Raw genomic sequence first — 19,374 nt, forward strand, 5'->3', positions numbered from 1 at the left:
TGTACAGAAGTCTTAAGAAGCACCACCCAAAGTAGGTTGTTTTTCATAGCAGTTGGTTTGGAATTTCAAACACAGAATCATAACAAGAAGATACCAGCAACATGACATAAGAAATGCATCTGCTCTGAGGGGACACAGATGAGGGTTTAGCAGAGGCTATGTGTTCCCTGTGGAATCCTGAAACCAGAATGGCTCCAGAACCCTGAACCTGACTTTTTACCAAATCAATGAGCTTGCTTTTGAACACTTTTGAGCCAGAGATGCAATCTAGGATAATTCAGTTGAGCAATGAGAGGACCCAGGACAGCACTTTTAGCTATGCAGAAATCAATAAAGCCAGGGAGTAGTTGTTTCATGTTTCTCCAGCAACCCCAAAGGTCATGTTGACGGGGAGTTAATGGTCCAAGGAATAAGAAGCTAATGATGGTCTAAGAAATGGGAACACAGGGATTAATTGCTTGACTCGTCATTAACCAAGAACAACACAGCAAGACACATTTGTCTTCCACACAAAATCATACAAAATTCTCTCTTTATTAAATATACATTATTTACAGTTTAAGTCTTTCTTCTGTACAACAATAACCATAGAAAACAAATAAATCTAAGGCTAACTTTTATTTTCCCCATACAGTGTATTAAGACATGTTACATGGTCTACAAAACTGACTTGGAATGAGGCAACATCACTTGGGATTCTGTTATAGAAACAAAAATAAGAAGATCCAAAGGAAAGGAGAGTCTCCAGCAGATCCACAAAGGATATGACCTGTTTTGTGCTTTTACCATCACAAATAATCTGATATAGACATATCAGATATATACATATCAGATATATATGTATCAGATTATCTATGTCTTTTTTCATTTTAGTATTTACTTGTTAAAGGTAATTTCCCCTGCTCTCTCATTCTTCATATAAAGAGGGCCTGAACATGTCAGAGGAGGACTAATTTCCCATTTGAAATGGGAACTGTAATGTTCTACCTTAGGGATTGGGAAATTACATTTCATGAACCAAATCTGAATTGTTGCCTGATTTTATTAATAAAGTTTTATTGGAAAATGGCCATGAATATCCATTTACAAATGGCCACCATTTTGACAAAAATAAGTGTCTGCTCAAGACAACACAGAATATCAAGAGGCCTGTCAACTGCCAGATTCAGGAAAAAATTCATGGTCTTGGTCCTCACCAAATACAAAATCCCTCTTACAATGTAACTATGCTACTTTAAGCAACATTTGGTATTTTTTTGCAAGAGTTTTTAAGGCAGGACAATGTTACTCTGGTTGATTCTGCCATTCAACGTGAAGAGACTATGCTAACATTTCATGTAAAACCTTTGGGATTGGAGTTGACTATAATTAAAAAGTATGAATAGGCAGATGCCTATTAATATTATCCTGTAAAGTTGCATGTGAATTGATTACCTGTGGGGAGACTTTTCAAAGAGTCTGAAAAGTAATGCAATGCATCTTCTGCATACTCAGTGCCTTTTTTCATGTTATCTGAGGCTACTGTTTGCATTTGAGGCATGGGAGAATATGATGCTAATGACATAAGACCAGGCTGTCACCACTAACACAGTTAGCTTCACCTTTGGTCATGACTTAGGACTAGTCCCCTAAATTTACCCTGCTCTTTTGTAAAGCATTTCCCTGTGTCACTGGGGAGGATTGAGAGAAACAGTGTTAGATGAGATATATTGACAGTGATTAGTATTGGGAGATAGTGTTAGATGGTGACTCCAGTGTGCACTGTCAGGGCTGGAGAGTATTTTAGCTTCTTACCATATGACATGTCTATGGACGGCAGGACCAGGGAAGGAGGAAGAAAGACCACAAGACAGACTAAAGGGTCTCAGGAGTTCCACTGATGAAGCTCTATTTAGGACAGTGGACCTAGGGTGTTTTTTATTAGTTCATTTTCCTTAAAGCTTTATCTGGGTGCTTAACTTGGGCAGGTTGAATAGCTGTGGTGATAGTTCTAAAGCACCCTGGGCAAATCTCAATGAAATAAAAACTTAGAAAATAATGTAGACACAGTAGGGGTGGGAAGGGTCAAAAAATGTCATGCAAAGGTAAGTGAGAATTCCTCATGCAAAGCCCGTGATATTGCCTCTTCCCTAATGTGTAAGACAAGGGTCCAAATGCACTAAAGAGATGCCTGAGTTAGGAGCTAGAAAGTGGAGGAACTTTCACTGATTCATGATAGAAGCAATGACATTCCTCACCTCCAAAAGCCACCAACCGCTGCCACAAATCCCTTCTTCCTTTTTGATACATCCCCAGCAGGCTTGGTCAAAACACCAAAACCAACGTTTGCCCTACACTTTGTAGCTCATATCTGCTCAGCCACTTTGTAGACTATAAACATTACCAAAAAATGGACAACTAACTTACGAATACAGTATTTCACTAGAAAATGTGCTTTCCTGTTCTTCCACAGAGTACCTTAGTGAAAAACAAGAGGGAAAAAATCACTCAAAAATAGTAAAACAGTTAATTATTAAAAACTTACATGAAGGATTAAAATAATTGTCAACACAAAGTGGGAATGTTTCTGTCCCTATCAAGCAGATGTGTATGTAAAATTTCCTGGAGAATACTTAAGTAACAGCCCTACTTTTTACAGTGTGTTTGTGTGTGTTTGTGTGTGTGTGTGTGTGTGTGTGTGTTGCACTTTTCCCCCTTTAGGTGGTTCAATTATTTGGAATTTATGAATGGAGTTGAGAACTAGGGACAACCAAAATCTGCAAACTAGATATATCAACAAGAAAGAGTATGGGCGAGGGTGCAGTGCACAGGGTAAGAAAGATCCAAAAATAGTGTATGGAAGTAATTCTATTACACTGTGTGTCTTTTAAAGATAACATTTTCAAACCGCGTAAGAGACATGAAATAGCACTCAGTTATCCTCCAAATATTCCAACAGTTTGGAATTTGTTACATCACATTCCATTAACCTCCTGTGCCATGCTCAGAACAATAAAGCCTATTTATTGATTTAGTCTACACTTGACCTGTAGGACAATCGAGGACTACAAGTACATCCAGGCCTTTAGCTTAAAGAGGAATGAATGACAGAACTATACAGATGTCTCAAAAGCTTATTGTCAGGATGGTGTTGTAGCAAGAGTTTGATGGATTATACCTGTAGAGGAATCCAAAGGAAGCCAGGGAAGGTGGAAGACATAGTATAAAGATTTTTTCTGGAAAAAAATTCAATTTGCCTGATTCCTGTATCTCTAGATAAATTAGAGACATTGTTCTGATAGTAACTTTTAGGTGTAGTGCCCCCAACTGAATTAATGTGGTACAGAGAGATGGCATGCACGATCTTTGGGACTGGAAAAAATTCACCCAGGGCACAAATGGAAGTCAATTATTTACTCAAGGATAGACTTCATCTACCTCTCATAGATGTTCCTAAATAGAGTCCAAAGTTTATTCAAGAGAGGAGAATCTTAGAATGTGATAGAGGATCACAAATCTAACTTCAGAATTATCTAGAATATGAATGGTATGGAATGGCTTAAATGAATGGAAGTAAAAGACCTAAAAAAGGAGGAGAGGAGCTGAAGTGGAGAGTACCCTTTTCTATCCCAAGTAATCCCAAATTTCCTCTTAGGTCTAATTCATGGGAAAGAAAGGAGTCTTCTAATATACCTCAACTAGAACTGAAGCAAGAATACAGAGAATTCCGCTGTCTCAAAAGTATGTCAGAGACAAGAATCATTTATTCTTGCTCTCCCAAAAGACATGATCAATTTGTTTCCATAGAAATATATTTGTGTAAATAGATATTTACTTTGAGAGTAAGTCTATTGTAGATGAAAGTAATAATTGAGAAACAAAATTATAAGTATCATGTATAAATTTGCCAGATTCTTGAAGTCTCTCACAAGTGCTTTACAAAAATAATTGCACAGAGTCTTTGCCCTGTGTTCATAGCACTTTATGCATACCCCTATTAAAACAATATATGCCACCCCTGCTAGACTCTCCACTCCCCAAGGAGAAGAACAAGGTATAATTTATGTCTGTATACGTAATGCCCAGCACAATCCTTGGAGTAGAGGGCATCCAATGTATACTTCTTGAATGAAATAGAAAGAAGAGAACAACCTATGTCTTCTTCTTCTTTTTCTTTTTTTTTTTTTTAGTTTGCTCCTGTTACACTGTGACTGGGCACATTTCTGACAAAAGGAAGAAATCAGGTTAGTACCACTTCCATTATTACTAAAGAGAACAAAGATCATTTTAAAACATCAGCTGCAGGATTCTTAAAATAAATCCCCCCTTGTGTTTTGGAGAGTGAATAGAAGAGGCTAAGCTATTCATAAAAATATATCTAGAGAAATGCACAATGTCTATTTCTTTAGGTGGATTCTCATAGAAACCGTGAGAAACTTGCCCTCTACACACAGTGAATGATATAGTCAGCCTTTTTTGGTAAGCAAATGTTCTGTTGCTTGAATAAATAAATCTGTTTGGTGGAAATAATATCAGTGGAACAGCCCCCTTAGAATGTGAAATTGCACAGGTATTTTTTGGTTTTAGTGTGAAGTTACTATATTCCATGAAATATTTCTATAAACAGCAGCTACCAAAGACTGAGTGTGGAACCAGAAGAGGTTATGGAGGTCTCGTGGCCACATGGTGCTGTCAGGAAATGAATATGGCAGTGGAACAGGGTGGGTAAAGGAGGATTAGAATGCAAAGTCTTGTTTTAGATTATAGTTGCCTGAAGATTGAAATACTCACAAAATTGCATAATTACAGATAATGGAACAGATCTTGGTTCCAGAAAAGACAGAGAGGTACAGTTAGCATTTATTCCTAATTGTGAAGTATGTTTTTGTTTAGAAAAGTATGTTTTCAGACACATCCAGTGAAAGTCATAGTGTTTTCTGGGGTTGTGAAGAAATCCAGTCTTGTAAGAATACTTCTGATTCGGCACTGAGACTATTTATAGCAGTGTTGTGCAGACTGTACTTTCTGGGTATCCATCTGCCTTTTGGCCTGGGTACCCAGAGCTCTTATATACAGAGTCCATACATGGGGGCAGGGACCAGTAGTTTGTGGTGTCCACATGGCCAGGACAGAGCTTCACAAATTCTCCAACCTATACAACTATCTACAAGCATATATAAGTCCATGAAAAGTTCAGATAGGATGAGTTGACCTTTACTAGTCCTCCACGTCGGCAAAATATGGGACCTGCTTCTCAGAGATTTGAATAAGGGAGAGTTTCAGCATTATTGCTCATACTTTCCTTCTCCTTTCCATTTTTCTTTTGGAGATGCTTCGGGCTAAACTCACTGCACTTCGTGGTGACTTTTATTTCAGGTGACAAAGGAATATGTAGTCAAGCAAAAGCCTGATTTATACAACCTTTTTATAGAAATAAAAAAAAATCAAAAGTGAGAACTGGAGAAAGAGGAAGAAAGGGCGGCAGAATACAGTATTTAAAGATCTATCCTTTTATTCGGTTATCATTCATCTTATTAAAGCTAATTTTTTAAAAAAACATATTCTTGTTTAAAATCACTGTAAAATAAATTTACTAGGAAAATGATGACTATATATTAACTGATGAGATGACTAAAAATTCAAAGAAAATTGTAAGGAAAGACTGTCTTTAGAACAATGTCTTAAAGTCGAGACATGATTATAAACTCAACCCTCCTTCACAAGCTTTGAAACTGGAAGAAAAACTGGGGGATTGATATGGAATGAAGCTAATCACTTGCTCCTTGTGAGCTTCCTAACACAAGAGGAGTGTTAAGGAATGAGAGGCAAAGGACATCAGAGCAAGATGGACAGTCTGATGTCAAGGCTGGCCAAAGGTAAGGTGGTAATTGTTTTGCAGATCAAATTTACCTAAAAAGAATCAGTAAGTATTTTCTTCAACTCTGAATCATTTTACTGGCATCGCCAGGACCCTGGAGCATTGATATCTTTTATCCCTTATCTTTCTCCAAGGTAGTCCAGGGGCAAAGAGTTAGGCATATTGCTACAGCAAAATCATCAGAATTCTTATTATCAAAATCCATAGATAGTCTCAGGATGGCTTCTCAAAGGGATGAATTCCATACTTTGTCACTAAAAGGGGCAAAGAGCCTGAAATTTGTTGCTGCCTCATCTGGGAATATAAGTCTGCAGAAAAGTATGTGTAAGTGGAGGCTTTTCAATGTACAGAATGCAGCAGATTTCAAAATGGTGTGTGCTACAGAACCTAAGGGCTCCTCTGAAATCAATCACTGGGTCAGCTGGAGGTGACTACAATGCCACATGTGTCAGTATGTCCGAAACCTCCTAGAAACAGCTCAGTGGACAGAGATGGATTCATTATAACTGTTCAAAAATGTAAATCCTGCAAACTGACATTCAATTTCTCCACCAGGTCTTTCATGAGTAGATGGAAAGGAAGAATTCTGCCTAATATTTCACTTCTTTCATGCAGTTTTTTCCATATATATATTTATTTAAAGCTGAGTTAAGATGGTTTAAGCTTTTTCATGGAACCAGGTACTATTTTAGACTTTTATTTGAATTTCTTTATACTGCAGCAAATTACATATATATGTGTGTGTATATATATTTTTTACCTCAATATAATAATCCCAGGAATAACCTAGCTAACATGTCTTAGAAAATTGGAGGAGGCATTTTTTGAAGTTATGGAACATCTACTTCCTAGCAACTTTCTTTTTACCTCCTAATTTCAAGCGACTATTTCCATGCTTCCTCTAGGTTTATGCTATTGTGTGCTGTTTCTAAAGTTTTGGCCCCAGGAGACAGTGATAAGAAAGGAGCAAAGTAATTGCTCACTACTATCAGCAATTCTATTTGAAAATACTCAGGGGATAAGAGTCATAGCAAAAAAGGGCGATGAGTTAGGGCAAGGGGCCTAGGGAAATTAAATTAACGCAAGTTGTTCTTGTTCCTTGTAAAATGCCACCAATGCAAACCAGGCCTGAAGGATCTCTCTGCCCTGGCTTCCCTGGTAGAGATGAACTGGGAATGGGAGAGGATGTCAAGGATGACCATTAGATGCCTTAGTCACAGAGCTCAAGTTCAAGGTAAGCCTGCCAGAATAGGAGTCTGCAAAACTAAAAAGTGCATTTTAGAAAGTGGAACACAAAGCTGATTATGTGTGTGTGCACACGTGTCTCTTCTTTGTCTAGAACAGTAAAGTCAGTGTCTTGAGTGGTCATTTTCACCACGATAGATACAGGTGTCAGACAGGAAGGCAGTAGCTGTAGCTGCCTGGTCTCCTGAGCTGGGTCAAGGGGATTGATGTTGTGGTAGATGCAGGTTATGTTCCAAAAAAGGAATGGCAAACATTTAAGAGAGAAGAACCAAAATTAAAAGACAAAAGAGAGAAGAGAAGGAGAAAAAATTAACAAGTAACCACAGAAATGAGTATCAGGTGACCCTGTAGTTTTTTCAGATGAAATATTCCCGTTTACACTCGCTGACTGTGTTTTGCAAGTCAATATCATTTCTGAAGGAACTGTCCAAATTCTCTGGATATTCCTTCTCCTTCATCTGGTTAGTGCGATGTGACTGCTTATGCTGGTAAAGGAGGCGGGTCATGATGCCGATGATGCAGAAGGTGATGAATATCACCACTGCTATTACTCCTGTGGGGAAAGGAAGATGGAAAAGAGAAGAAAATTACCACAGATCATCTGGCTCAGAGACGATTCAATGTAGACAGGGATGCACTTCAGAGAAAACAACACAAAACAAATACACAAACCAAACTCTACCACAAACCCAGAAAGAAAGACCTGCTACATGACTTTAGTCTTCAATTACTATAAAACCTCCTTCTTCCACACTAGGGAGGGAGAAAATCAGTTTAAGTCACAGAAAGTTTTATTTCATGGCCTAAGAATGCTACCTTATAAAGACAGAATGAGAATAGCAAAGGATTTCTTCATATATTTTTTCAAAATCTGCTTAAATAATGTGTCCGAATCATTTGTAATTAGCATATTTCATTGTCACCCGTACCTAAGGCTTCTAGAATTACTTGAACATCCTAGAAAACAATGCTTAAAAACTTACATCCTGACACATGCTTATATATGTTTGTTTTATGTTATGTTTGTTTGCTAAAATTTCATTAATAATAAATACTTACTAATGACTTAGGGCATTTCTACACTGATGGACACTCTGCTAACTCAGACAAGGAACATCGCTGTTCTTGGAAAATTTATAGTTAACTGAGATGGTAAACTCAGCCCAGTTCTGTTAATTCCATCTTTACTTTGATTGTATGTAGTAGTTCTGGATCTATTTTGCAAGTTGTCCTCATTGACCTTAATATCTTGTGCCTACCTTTGCTAGAAAATTTTCAGGGACTTAAAAGACAGTCCAAGTAAAACTGGTGAAATGTGGGTGGGAGAATATGTCTCTACACAAATACAGGTTTTATAGCATTGAAACCATTCAAAATACTATTGATAATCAAAGATATTCCATTATTAATAATTTTATATTCTGGTTAAATTTTTTCTAAGTAGCATAAATGTTGAGAAAAAAATGTTTACATTAGAAATTTGTTGTTGGGGACTGGGGATGTGGCTCAAGCTGTAGCGCGCTCGCCTGGCATGTGTGCGGCTCTGGGTTTGATCCTCAGCACCACATAAAAATAAAGATGTTGTGTCCGCCGAAAACTAAAAAATAAATATTAAAAATTCTCTCTCTCTCTTTAAAAAAAAAAAGAAATTTGTTGTTGGAGACTTTGTGTTACAATTTACGCAAGCAAATATACTAGAGGATTAAATATGCTCTTGGCATGCCTTCACCATTTTTTTTTGCGAGCTGGGACCAAATTAAGATTGCTTGCATTTTTATGTATTCTCTAATCATTAGATAACATTGTTCAACTATTTTGGAAGAAGGCAGAGTAAAACCACCTAATCAATAAATATATGGATAAACTGGATGGCAGTGAGTGACCCAGTGAGTGTGCTACAGCTTCAAGACATGAAAGAGGGAACGGTTTTCTACTCCTCCAGTGCCTGGTTGATTCAGAGATGGAAAGTATGCAGGCCTCTGGGAATTTTCCTATAGGGTTGAGATAACTTTCCTACTCCTACAGAGACTCACAGAAGCATGCAAATGAGTGGAGAAAAGTCAGCAGTCACAAGTCTCTTCCTCTCTTGTCAAATAAAAGCTTACAGGAAGACAAGCAGGCACAGGATACTTTCTGACATTTTTGATGCAAACAGAAATTAAGTTCAACGTTCTTTCCTTAAGCAGGAATTCAGGTCAGATGTTTTGTGAACTTCCATAAATAATGGTCATGGATCACCTTCCTTGTGATTGCATTATGATGATGTACCACTGGCTCCCCTTGTTATTTCCACTCCTCCCTCAGAACAGTCATCGCTCCTTCTTCTACAGTTTGCTTATCCCAGTCGAGCTGTAATTTCTGAGGGCAGTGTCCCTATCTTTCAACCCATATCCCTATGCTTAGCACAGGACCTGCCCTGCTACTGGGACTCATTAAATATCAATTAAGTGAATAGATACTGCAAAGTTTTAAAAGGAGAATGCTATCGTACCAGATACTGAGCGGTTTATCTAGGCTGCCAGCAGGTAGGGATGGGGGCACCTGCTAGGCTGATAGTTCTCAGATGAAAATTCATTTATTCTCTCTCAGGCATCTTACATTAAACAAGGTTTGGGAGTCATTCTGTGTTGCAAGACCCAGATGGAAAAATCAAGCTACTGCCGGCAGCAGCCAAGCTGAGACAGAATAAAAAGGGGGTGAGGCCAACATGCAGTTAGAAAATGGAAAAGTAAGGGAGGGAGTCAGGAGCTGAGTTTACAACACAGCAGACAAGATCTGCATCTGTAACCACATGTGCTGCTGGATTTGAAGCTATAGTCCTGTGGGCTTCGCCCTGCTCATTAGATCTAACCCAAATCACTTGGTGGAGAAAGCCCCCGACAGGACTACAGCTTCACCCATCTGTCTGCCCCAACTTGGCTTCTTCCCCATATGTAGTTTTATGGGTCCGCTTTGTTTGTGCTTTAGGAAAAGTGACAACTGGATGAGATGAACAGGATGCAGGCTGCCTGTCTGTAAGTAAATGCTCCAGCTGTTGACTCAGTGCTCAGCTGCTAATGAATCAGAGGCAGGAGGAATTCACAGAGCTGCTGGAATTTGAGGAAAGGGTGTCTTTGATCATGCAGCACACAGGACTATTCATTAAAAAGGCTCATGGTCTTGCAGATAATGTGGGATTCTGGGTTTGGGATGGCTGTAGTTAAGGACGGTTTCAGATAACTTCCTCCAAAGTAGAGGATTATTTTTATCTTTTCTACTCTCAACAACAAAGAATGGCTTACCTCCAATGACCGCTGAATCACTCTGAATTGCATTGGTAAGTGGTTCCCGCTCATCCGTCTTCCCAAAGGGATCTAAGGAGAAAAAGACCTGAAACTTGACTCTCCACTGGAACCATCAGAAACAGAATATAAAATACCTACAGATTATACCAAATGTACTCAAATAATTGTGAGTTAGCATTTTGGAAGGAATTCCAGTGAAAACAAAAAGAAGCATTTTAAATATGCTGCTTATAACCCACAGTTCCTAGACCCTCTTAGCTTATATGTAAATAACAGGATAAAGAGTTGAGCCAGGGAATACTGGTTTCTTGCCCATATGTCCTCAGTCTTCCCTTGAGGTCCTTTGCTGCTTTGCTGGATAGTTCTTGTATATGAGTAGGCTTCTTATTGTAAGCACACATCCCTCTCTGCATGAGGGTTTTCTTCAGTTGCAAGAGGGTTCTGAGCCCGTTGGCAGAGACAAGAATGAATACTCCTAGGAGCAGCCCTCACAGAGATACATGCATGGTACAAGTGAATAATATGTATATTATAGTAAAAGAAAAGAAAAACAGCAAGTTTAAAAGTACACAGACAGATGTGGCTCTGAATCCTTGCTTGTGCTGTAAAATTGTGATCTCTTTTGAAATGATAAGTTGCACACATATTAAAAGTGGGCAGGGATACTTATGTGCATGTATATAATGCATAAAAATATTCAAAACCTGGTGGATAATACACATTTAATAAATAGCCATATTTATATTTAAATATAAATATAAATATATAGTATTTCTTGTGGAACTGGGTGAACAGTATTATACTCCTTGTGGTGCATTCTGGGGAACTTTTCCTAAGACTCATGAAACTGGAGCTCAGAAAAAAATCCTAGGAAAGAGAGACTGAAGGAGTCAAATGGGAAGGACATTCAAGGAATTGGTATGGGTTGGGCATTCTGGGTTGGCAGTACTTATAGGGTAGTTCTAATGTAAAGAACTTTGGTTGTGGAACTTGATAATGCTATTAATCATCTCTGGATGTTCAGATAGTTAGTTTACATGCATGTATGCATACATGAGATTGATGACAACAGGAGTGACAGTGATGGTGGTGTTTGTGTGTGACACACACAGAAAGCAAACAGACAAGGAAAGGTGGAAATGTGAAATCAGAAGAGGAGATGAGAAGAAGTGAGAAAAAGGAAGGGGTATATAGAATGTGGTAGAGGGCAAAGCAGGAGGAAGGGGAAAAAGGAGGGAAAACGAGGGAGGAAGGAATGAAGGAATGAAGAAGTGAAGAAAGGGAGAAAAACAAAACCATTTAGTCATTATATTTCCTGTGTCCTCTAAAGGCTGCTGTTATTCTGTATTCCTATGCCAGTATTCCTTCCTGGAATTCCTCCCACTTTGCCATACATATATAAACTTAGCTACCTGCCAGGTTCAGAGCATGGTTTGTTTTTACTCCAACGTGCATTGATTCCTCTTTAATTTAGTCTATGCACTACTTTGTAACTGTATAAACCAATGCAGACTTGGTTTTAACCCAGATTTTTCAATACCTAACACATTTTGTTGTTGTTGTATTAACATATATTAATTCAGTTTATTAATTCTAACTCTCTGATATATTTATTGGAGCCACAAATAAAACACTTCTGAGATGATAAGATGATGGTTTTAGTAACGTGATTACAAAACTTTTAAAATAACAGGATTAATCCATGCTTGGATGTGTACCTCCAGGAAAATAATCCTTCAGAGTGTTAATCTATATATTCATTGGTGAGTATTGTGTTGATGGTTTGTCTCTATTGTCTTTTACAATTTTAAAGCCAACTGTGAGTTGTAAGTCCCCCTCTCAAAAATGAATGACTTCATTTAAATACATACCTATATACCCCTATGTTTCCATATCTGTCTGTATAAATATGAAAACACACACACATAATGTTTAATAAGAACTCCCTATTTTTTTAATGCTAGACTCCTGCATCTGTATGATGACTTTCCCAGAGTTTTCTGTGATTTATTAAACATGCTAAACTCCACTAGAAATTCATACATCTACTTACATATTAGTTCAGCAACCAGACTGTACCTCCCTTACACTTAGATACTTTGATCCTCAAAACAGCAGCCACTTAAACAACAGGAACTATGCACACATATATACACATATAATATGATTATATATATATATGTAAAATATATAAAATTGTGCCTTTAGTTCTAATTGTTCATCACATGAAATAGTATTATATTAAATATGTATGAAATCACCCAATTCAAGGTAAAGAATTGAGTACTATTAGCTGGCTCTTTAAACTGGAAGCTTCTAGAAGACAGATAAGGTAGTCTTAGTAAGGGGACTTCACTAGGCATTCTCAGGAATCTACCTGATGAAGAATGCACAGTGGTTACTGCATTCACTTCTGAATCCACCATGGAGCCACAGCTAGATTCCGTCAAGGTCCCCTGGACGGTCACAGGTGCGATAGTGGCATGACGCAGGGCTGCCTTCAGTGGTGCTATATGATTGTACTGGACTGAAGAAAGGCATCCAACAAAACCCAGGGCATTCACTTTAGCAATTTCAGAATCCAATCCAAGATTATCTGCAATGTAAAAGACCACCAGAAAAAAAAGATATATATACATATATTTTAAAAATATGCTCTATGTTTTTTGACAATTATATAAAATAACTGAAATGATCTTATTATTCTTTAAGTAAGGAAAAAACTTCTCCTGTCTTTATATCCTCTTTCCAACTTTACCCACCCCACACTGCAAGCATCAATGTATCAACCAGATTTTGTAGATAACTGCTTAGCCCATCTCTGCTTTTAGATAGAAATGTTTCAAAACAAAACTTGTATTCATGTATTTTATTATCTGTAGAAGGACAGCAAATGTGTCCTATACTCTTGGTGTTTAATAGAATCTGCATCAGCATCTCTATTACCATTATCTGTGGATGCAGGTAATTAGGACATCCATACTACAATTCTCATTAAAAATCTCAATAAAAATGAAACAAGAAAAAAAGTGATAAGATGTAGACAATGAGATTAGAAATCAAAATGGTCTTCCCATATATTTATTGTATTTACTATTTTAAGGTATCTGTGTAGATTAACCTCTAGAGAAAATGTCTACCTGCTTGGTTCTGCCCATGGTACTGACTGGTGAGAGATTGCTTTGTTATTTTGACAGCATTCAAGTTCCTAAAGTAGTTTTGAGTCTTTATTAAAGATGAAGATGCAATAATTTGGGATTCACAATAAGATCAAATGTCTCATTTTCTTCAAGATTTGTAGCGATATTACTCAGCATCACATTTCTTTCTCTTAAAAGGGGTCATTTGGACAAATTGCTGTGATGCAGTTACCTAAACCTTCAATGCATAATAAACCATTTTCTTAAGATATGAGAGTTTTAACATAATTAGGTAGCTCAAATGGTTATTTTATCATGATAATCTTTTTATTTTCTGGAAGGGGGCAGCTACTTTCTTAACTAACACTGTACATTACAATTTTATTTTGATTCATAAATGGTCAAAGGGTGCCTTCATGGATCTGTAAGTATGCATTATGTTGGCAGTATTAAGGAAAAGATGTGATGAGATTATATTTGAAAATAATAAATTAACATCCCTTGATAATGCCTTTTCTAATTTATGCCCTCAATTTACCTCCCTCTTCAATACCCATGTAACCTTCATCAATTTATCATCTCTCTTTTCTTACATGAGAAGAGAGTAATTGCATATTAAATTTATGTGGCTGCTATAACAAATTATCACAAACTTAAACAACTTATATCAAATAGCTTAAAACACAAATTGATTATCTTTCATTTTTGTAGGTTAGAAGTCTGATATAGCACTCACTGGCTCCACAGTGTCAGCAAGACTGATTTCTTCTGGAGTCTCAGTATGATACGTTTCTGTTATAAATCTGGGATGTCCCCTGCAAAGCTCATCAATCTAGGGATTAGGACATGGAATCTTTGTGGCAATGCAGCAATGTTCAGAGATGAAAAAGATTGTATTATTAGAGGTGTAACCTCATCAGTGGATTAATCCATTTGGTTGATTAATAACTTGAATAGCCCACTTGATGGTAACTGTAGGAAGGTAGGACATGGTTGAAGAATTAGGTTACTGGGGATGTGGCTTTGGACTACATCTGTTCCTGGCTTCTTTCTTTGCTTCCTCACTGCCATAAGCTGAGCAGCTTTCCTCCACCATGCCCTTGCACCATGATGTTCTTCCTCATTTCAGAGCAGAGCAATGGAGCTGGCCAACCATAAACTGAGACCTCTGAAACTGTGAGCCCAAAATAAACTTTTCCTCTTCTATGTTGTTCTTGTCTGGAAGTTTAGTCAATCAAAAGCTAACACATTTTCTTTTCCATTTTTTAGCCTCTAGAATCCAATTGTTTTCCATAGCTTAGTCTCCTTCATCTATCTTCAATGGAATCAATGTTGCATTTCTATGTTCCTTTTTTCATAGTCACACACACCTATGATTCCATTATTTGGCCTCTCTCTTTCACCTTTAAGGATTCATGTTATTACATTGGATTTGTGCTGATAAGCAAAGATGATATTTCCATTCTAAGTGCAAACCATTAGAAATATTAATTCTATTCCCAAACTTAATTCCTCTTTGCCCTTTACTCTAACATACTCAGAAGTTCTAGGGATTAGGACATGGAATCTTGGTGGCTCATTATTCTGCCTAAGATTCCATGTCAGATATGCTGTAAGAGCTGTCCTGGTGATGGAAAATAAGATTCAATACCATTGTAATACTACTCTTCTTAAGTGTAAGAGACCAGTAGGGTGTGGGAGGAAACAGATAACTTCCAAATATTCAAATAAACAACCTCCATCCATGGCACACATTTTTTACTTAGTAAATGACCACATATGTTTATTTGTTAGCATAGATTTTAAAAGACTGTGTCCCATATGAGATTTCTTGCACCTTGTTATACAACAGTTTTCTAGATCAAAAAGCTGCAATAAGCTGGAGGCTATTAACCAGTGTCATCAGAACTCAGTGTACCCAGCTGTAATAGAGAATGTATGTGAATTTCTGATTAGTTGTTAGTGAAGGGTAAAATTAGAAATCAGTAGTATCTAGATGAAGAAGCAGAAGAGACGGGAAGCATAAGTTGTCATGAAGTTTTTGCACTGTAGGATATAAAAGCAGTGGAAAGTGACATGCTATTGAAGCTATGCCTTGAGGGTCTTAGTCAAAAGTGCCAGATCTCATTCTCAACACTCACTTGGAATGCTGCTGACATTGGTGCCAAGGTCATTGGAGGACATCACTATAGTGGCTGTCATAAATACCAGTCCCAGGTGCAAGAATAGGTACAGAGATAAAAAATGGGCAAAATGCCAGTGAGTAGCATTCTCTACTTACAGGAAAATTGTGTTGAATAAAGTTTTATCTCTAGTGAAATATGTTTATTCTAGATGTAGAATAAGAAGAGAGAACTTGAGATATTTCTGGAAAGAAATGAAGAGAGCAAGGAATTCCTGGTATGAGAAAATAATCTCAGTATGAGATCTCAGATAGTAATTTTTCAGATTTTTAGTAAAAACAGCAAGGCAAAAACCATAGAACTGTTTCAAATGATTTTTGCATTTTATGATAGTATTAGCTACTAAGTAGTAGGGAATACAAATAAATGAATAAGAAGCTGCAGAAAAAAAAGAACAAACTCACATTCACCAATCATTGAACAACTACTATACAACAGTGTATAATTGCTACTCAAATATTTTTAGATTTTCTTCAAACTTTCTTCCATGTATTTGTTATGATTCTAGAAAATTTACAGAGGAAGGGATTGAGAACCAGAGAACGTAAAAGATACAGTGGAGTGAGAATTGAAGTTTAGACCCAAGTTGTTATGTTAAATGCTATACTATTTATCTAAGATACGATAACTCTCAACTAAATAAATAAATAAAACTTCAAAATATTTTATACACAGAGTAAAATAATTTTACATAAATTATTTTCAAAAACATAGGTTGCAAAAACTAAGAAAAACATGAAGTTTTTTTTTTGTTGAATGTCTCATGCAATTTACCGAACTCTGTATTACATGAAAGACATAATGTATTTACCAATTCATTTAATTCAGTTTTTGGGTTACAATTGCATTAGACTCATAAGGAGCCAAGTGATGAAACTATTTTGTGTGCTCAGCTAACAAATGAATATCCCAGAAGAATGCAAGAGTGAAAGTGGTTTCCCAGAAGCATATGGGATGAGAATGCAAAAGTACTGCTACTAAAAAATATTAAGGTTCTCTTTCCCACTCTTCCTTAGATTTTCTGTTAATGTATAAAATTCTCATCCAAAAAAAAGGAGAATTGCAAAGTTTTGCTATCATTCAGCGAAGCCACGGGTGTCTTAGAAGGAAAAATCTGCAGTATTTCCATTGGTCTTATTTGAAATACTTAGTTTGTCCCTCTCAACACAGTTTAAATCCAATCAAAATACAGTTTCTGATTCACTTTATATCCCAGCACCCCTCTCTCAAATATTGATGTAGAAGCAGCATGGAGTGCTGACAAGGTATGGGGGAAGTTAGACATCAGTTACTTCTATAAGAGGGTGTGCCATCAACCAGAGTCAGGCAAGCAAGCACACTTAAGCTAGCAGCAACCTGTTGTTATAGCTAATGCAGCACTGCCTCTTTGTTTTCATAGGTGGAACTTGAAGTTTCAGTGTTCATTGCACAAGTAACTTCTGTTTCCCCATTTCTGAGCTCCAGTTTTGCCCATGATAAAATAGTGATCACTGGATCTGCCATATGCATCATGGTAGAAATAAACATAATGATATAGTATAATTCTTAGCTCAGTACCCATGATTCATTTTTGGTGTTTTGATGTTGTTGTTGTTGTTTATTTTTTTATGTTTTGGTACAATATGCTGTTTTGATATAGGTATGCATTGTGGGATGGCTAAACAAAATATTTAGTGTATTTGTTATCTCACATACTTATCAATTTATTTTTAGGGTGAGAACACTAAATATTCACTCTTTTGGCAATTTTCAAACACAAAACATATTCTTATTAATTGCAGCCACCACGATATACAGCAGATATCTTGATCATATCTACCTGGTCTAACTGAAATTTTCATGATTTACCAACATCTTTTCATAACAAGTGCATATTATCATTAGTAGTAGTTTCAGAAGTACCAATGTCTTTTATTCCTCCTACCGTTCATCAGTTCCAAACCTCTTTACCTGAATTCAAGACCCCTCAATATGCCCAAATAATACCGTGCTTGAGAAAGAAGATGTAAATGTTGATTTGCTTGCTGTGCAATCTTTTTCTACTAAATTTTCACTTCACATGGACTCAGAGTTGAATAGACATAATGTTCAAAGTTTTAATGACTCAGCTGGCTAATTTAATATAGACTAACTTCTTCAGGCATTTTAAAACCTGACTTTTTACATTAATTTGCAAACAGTCTTATTTCTTCAAAGTAAAGCTGTACTTCACTATTAAATCTAGTGGATTTGAGATGCCAAGGAAAGTAGCACAGAACCAATTTTAGCCCCAGAAATGCTTCACACAATTGCAATTGTTTGACAAGAGGAGTCAGATAGAGCAAATCCAGGCTAATTTTATGCAGGCAGTTTTTTGCAGTGTGTTTTTTTTTTTTTTAATACAAAAAAAAATAGAGTAGGAGAGATCAGCACTTTGCTAAAAACAGACATTGTTCTGGAATGTAACATGGCATTTGCTGTATGTTAAAAGTCATTTATGATATTCAAATCTTGAAGTGTCACAAAACAAGCCATGCAGACCCATGTGACCTAGACTTATAAGAGTAAAATGTTGTACCAAGATAAAATATAAATAAGGGGAATTGAAGTCAGTGGAAGGTAAGAGCAGCATACACAAATGAAGAATTTCTGTCTCAAGAGTTCTTTGGGTTTCAGGGGCGGGGGGCAAACAGCCTGAAAACTTCACAACCAGAAGTTTGCAGAGTCTATGAACATGTTTCTCAGGTAAATTTTTAATTGTAAAAGGAGATCATCAAACTGGATTAAACACACAGACACAAGTTTGTATGCAAACTTGGGATTTGTTTTTTGCTTTCATATTTTGTCATTATGGTCATCTGCACAGAATCCCACGTAAACTACATCCTTATAAAATGAGAAAGATTAAGATAAGTATACACACTATCAAATTAGAGGGAAAAAAACATAAGTTCAAATTATTTTTCTAAATCAAATTAACCAGTCTTTGGCCAAGCTAAGCCTGGGAACCTAGGTCTGTTGGCTTCTACCATTATTATTACTATTATTTTGTTGTTGTTGTTCTATTATGCCATGCTTAACATCTTTCCTCTTCTGCAAAACATATATCTATTTATTGACCACCTATGTAAAATACAGTTCTATATTCATAGTGGTGGATTTGTAATAGCTAATCGATGAAGTTTTCTCTCATCTTGGTGAATTTCAATCATTATGGAGGATGAGTTTAACAGACCAGCAAAGATATCAGGTGATAAATCTTATAATAGAGAGAGATCACTGTGGCTGTGGGGTTGTAGAGGGGAACTCTGGAACAATATAGAGAAAACAACATTAAGAATGCAAAAGAACTTCCAGAGAAGTGTATTAAAATATATATCATAACTTTCTTATGCAGTTATGATATAGATGGTTCATGAGAAACCATCTAAACCATATAGATGGTTCTTTGAGAAACACTGATTTAGGAAAGATTGCTTGGGATAAATGTGCTTAAATAAATGCTAGAATGATGAATAGAGTACAGTTACAAAGCCAGCACAAGGCATAAAGGGACAAAGTATATCACATGTAATACAAAGAAAAATCAAGTTAATTTTGTGTTAAATAAGGTAAGGGATGATTTTGGAGAGATTGGTAGAAGCTGTATAGCATAAATGATTTTCATATTCCCAAGGCATTTTTCC

The 19,374-nt window shown here is 36.7% G+C and overlaps 1 protein-coding gene across 1 annotated transcript in view; it reads right to left on the minus strand.

Annotated features, from left to right (window-relative positions):
* Positions 1-500: 500 nt before the first annotated feature.
* Cntnap5 (contactin associated protein family member 5) overlaps positions 501-19,374 on the minus strand; it is an 824,707-nt gene continuing 805,833 nt past the window's right edge. Inside the window, exons 22-24 of the mRNA XM_046463789.2 lie at positions 12,764-12,982; positions 10,384-10,455; positions 501-7,655 (exon numbers count right to left, since the gene is read on the minus strand). Coding sequence (XP_046319745.1) covers positions 7,459-7,655; positions 10,384-10,455; positions 12,764-12,982 — 488 coding nt within the window. The 3' untranslated portion in view covers positions 501-7,458. The remainder of the gene's footprint in view (positions 7,656-10,383; positions 10,456-12,763; positions 12,983-19,374) is intronic.

The sequence above is a fragment of the Marmota monax genome, unplaced genomic scaffold, assembly GCF_021218885.2.
Source record: "Marmota monax isolate L192 unplaced genomic scaffold, Marmota_monax_Labrador192_F-V1.1 WCK01_AAM20220418_F8-fsc00034, whole genome shotgun sequence".
In the NCBI taxonomy this organism is placed as follows: domain Eukaryota; kingdom Metazoa; phylum Chordata; class Mammalia; order Rodentia; family Sciuridae; genus Marmota; species Marmota monax.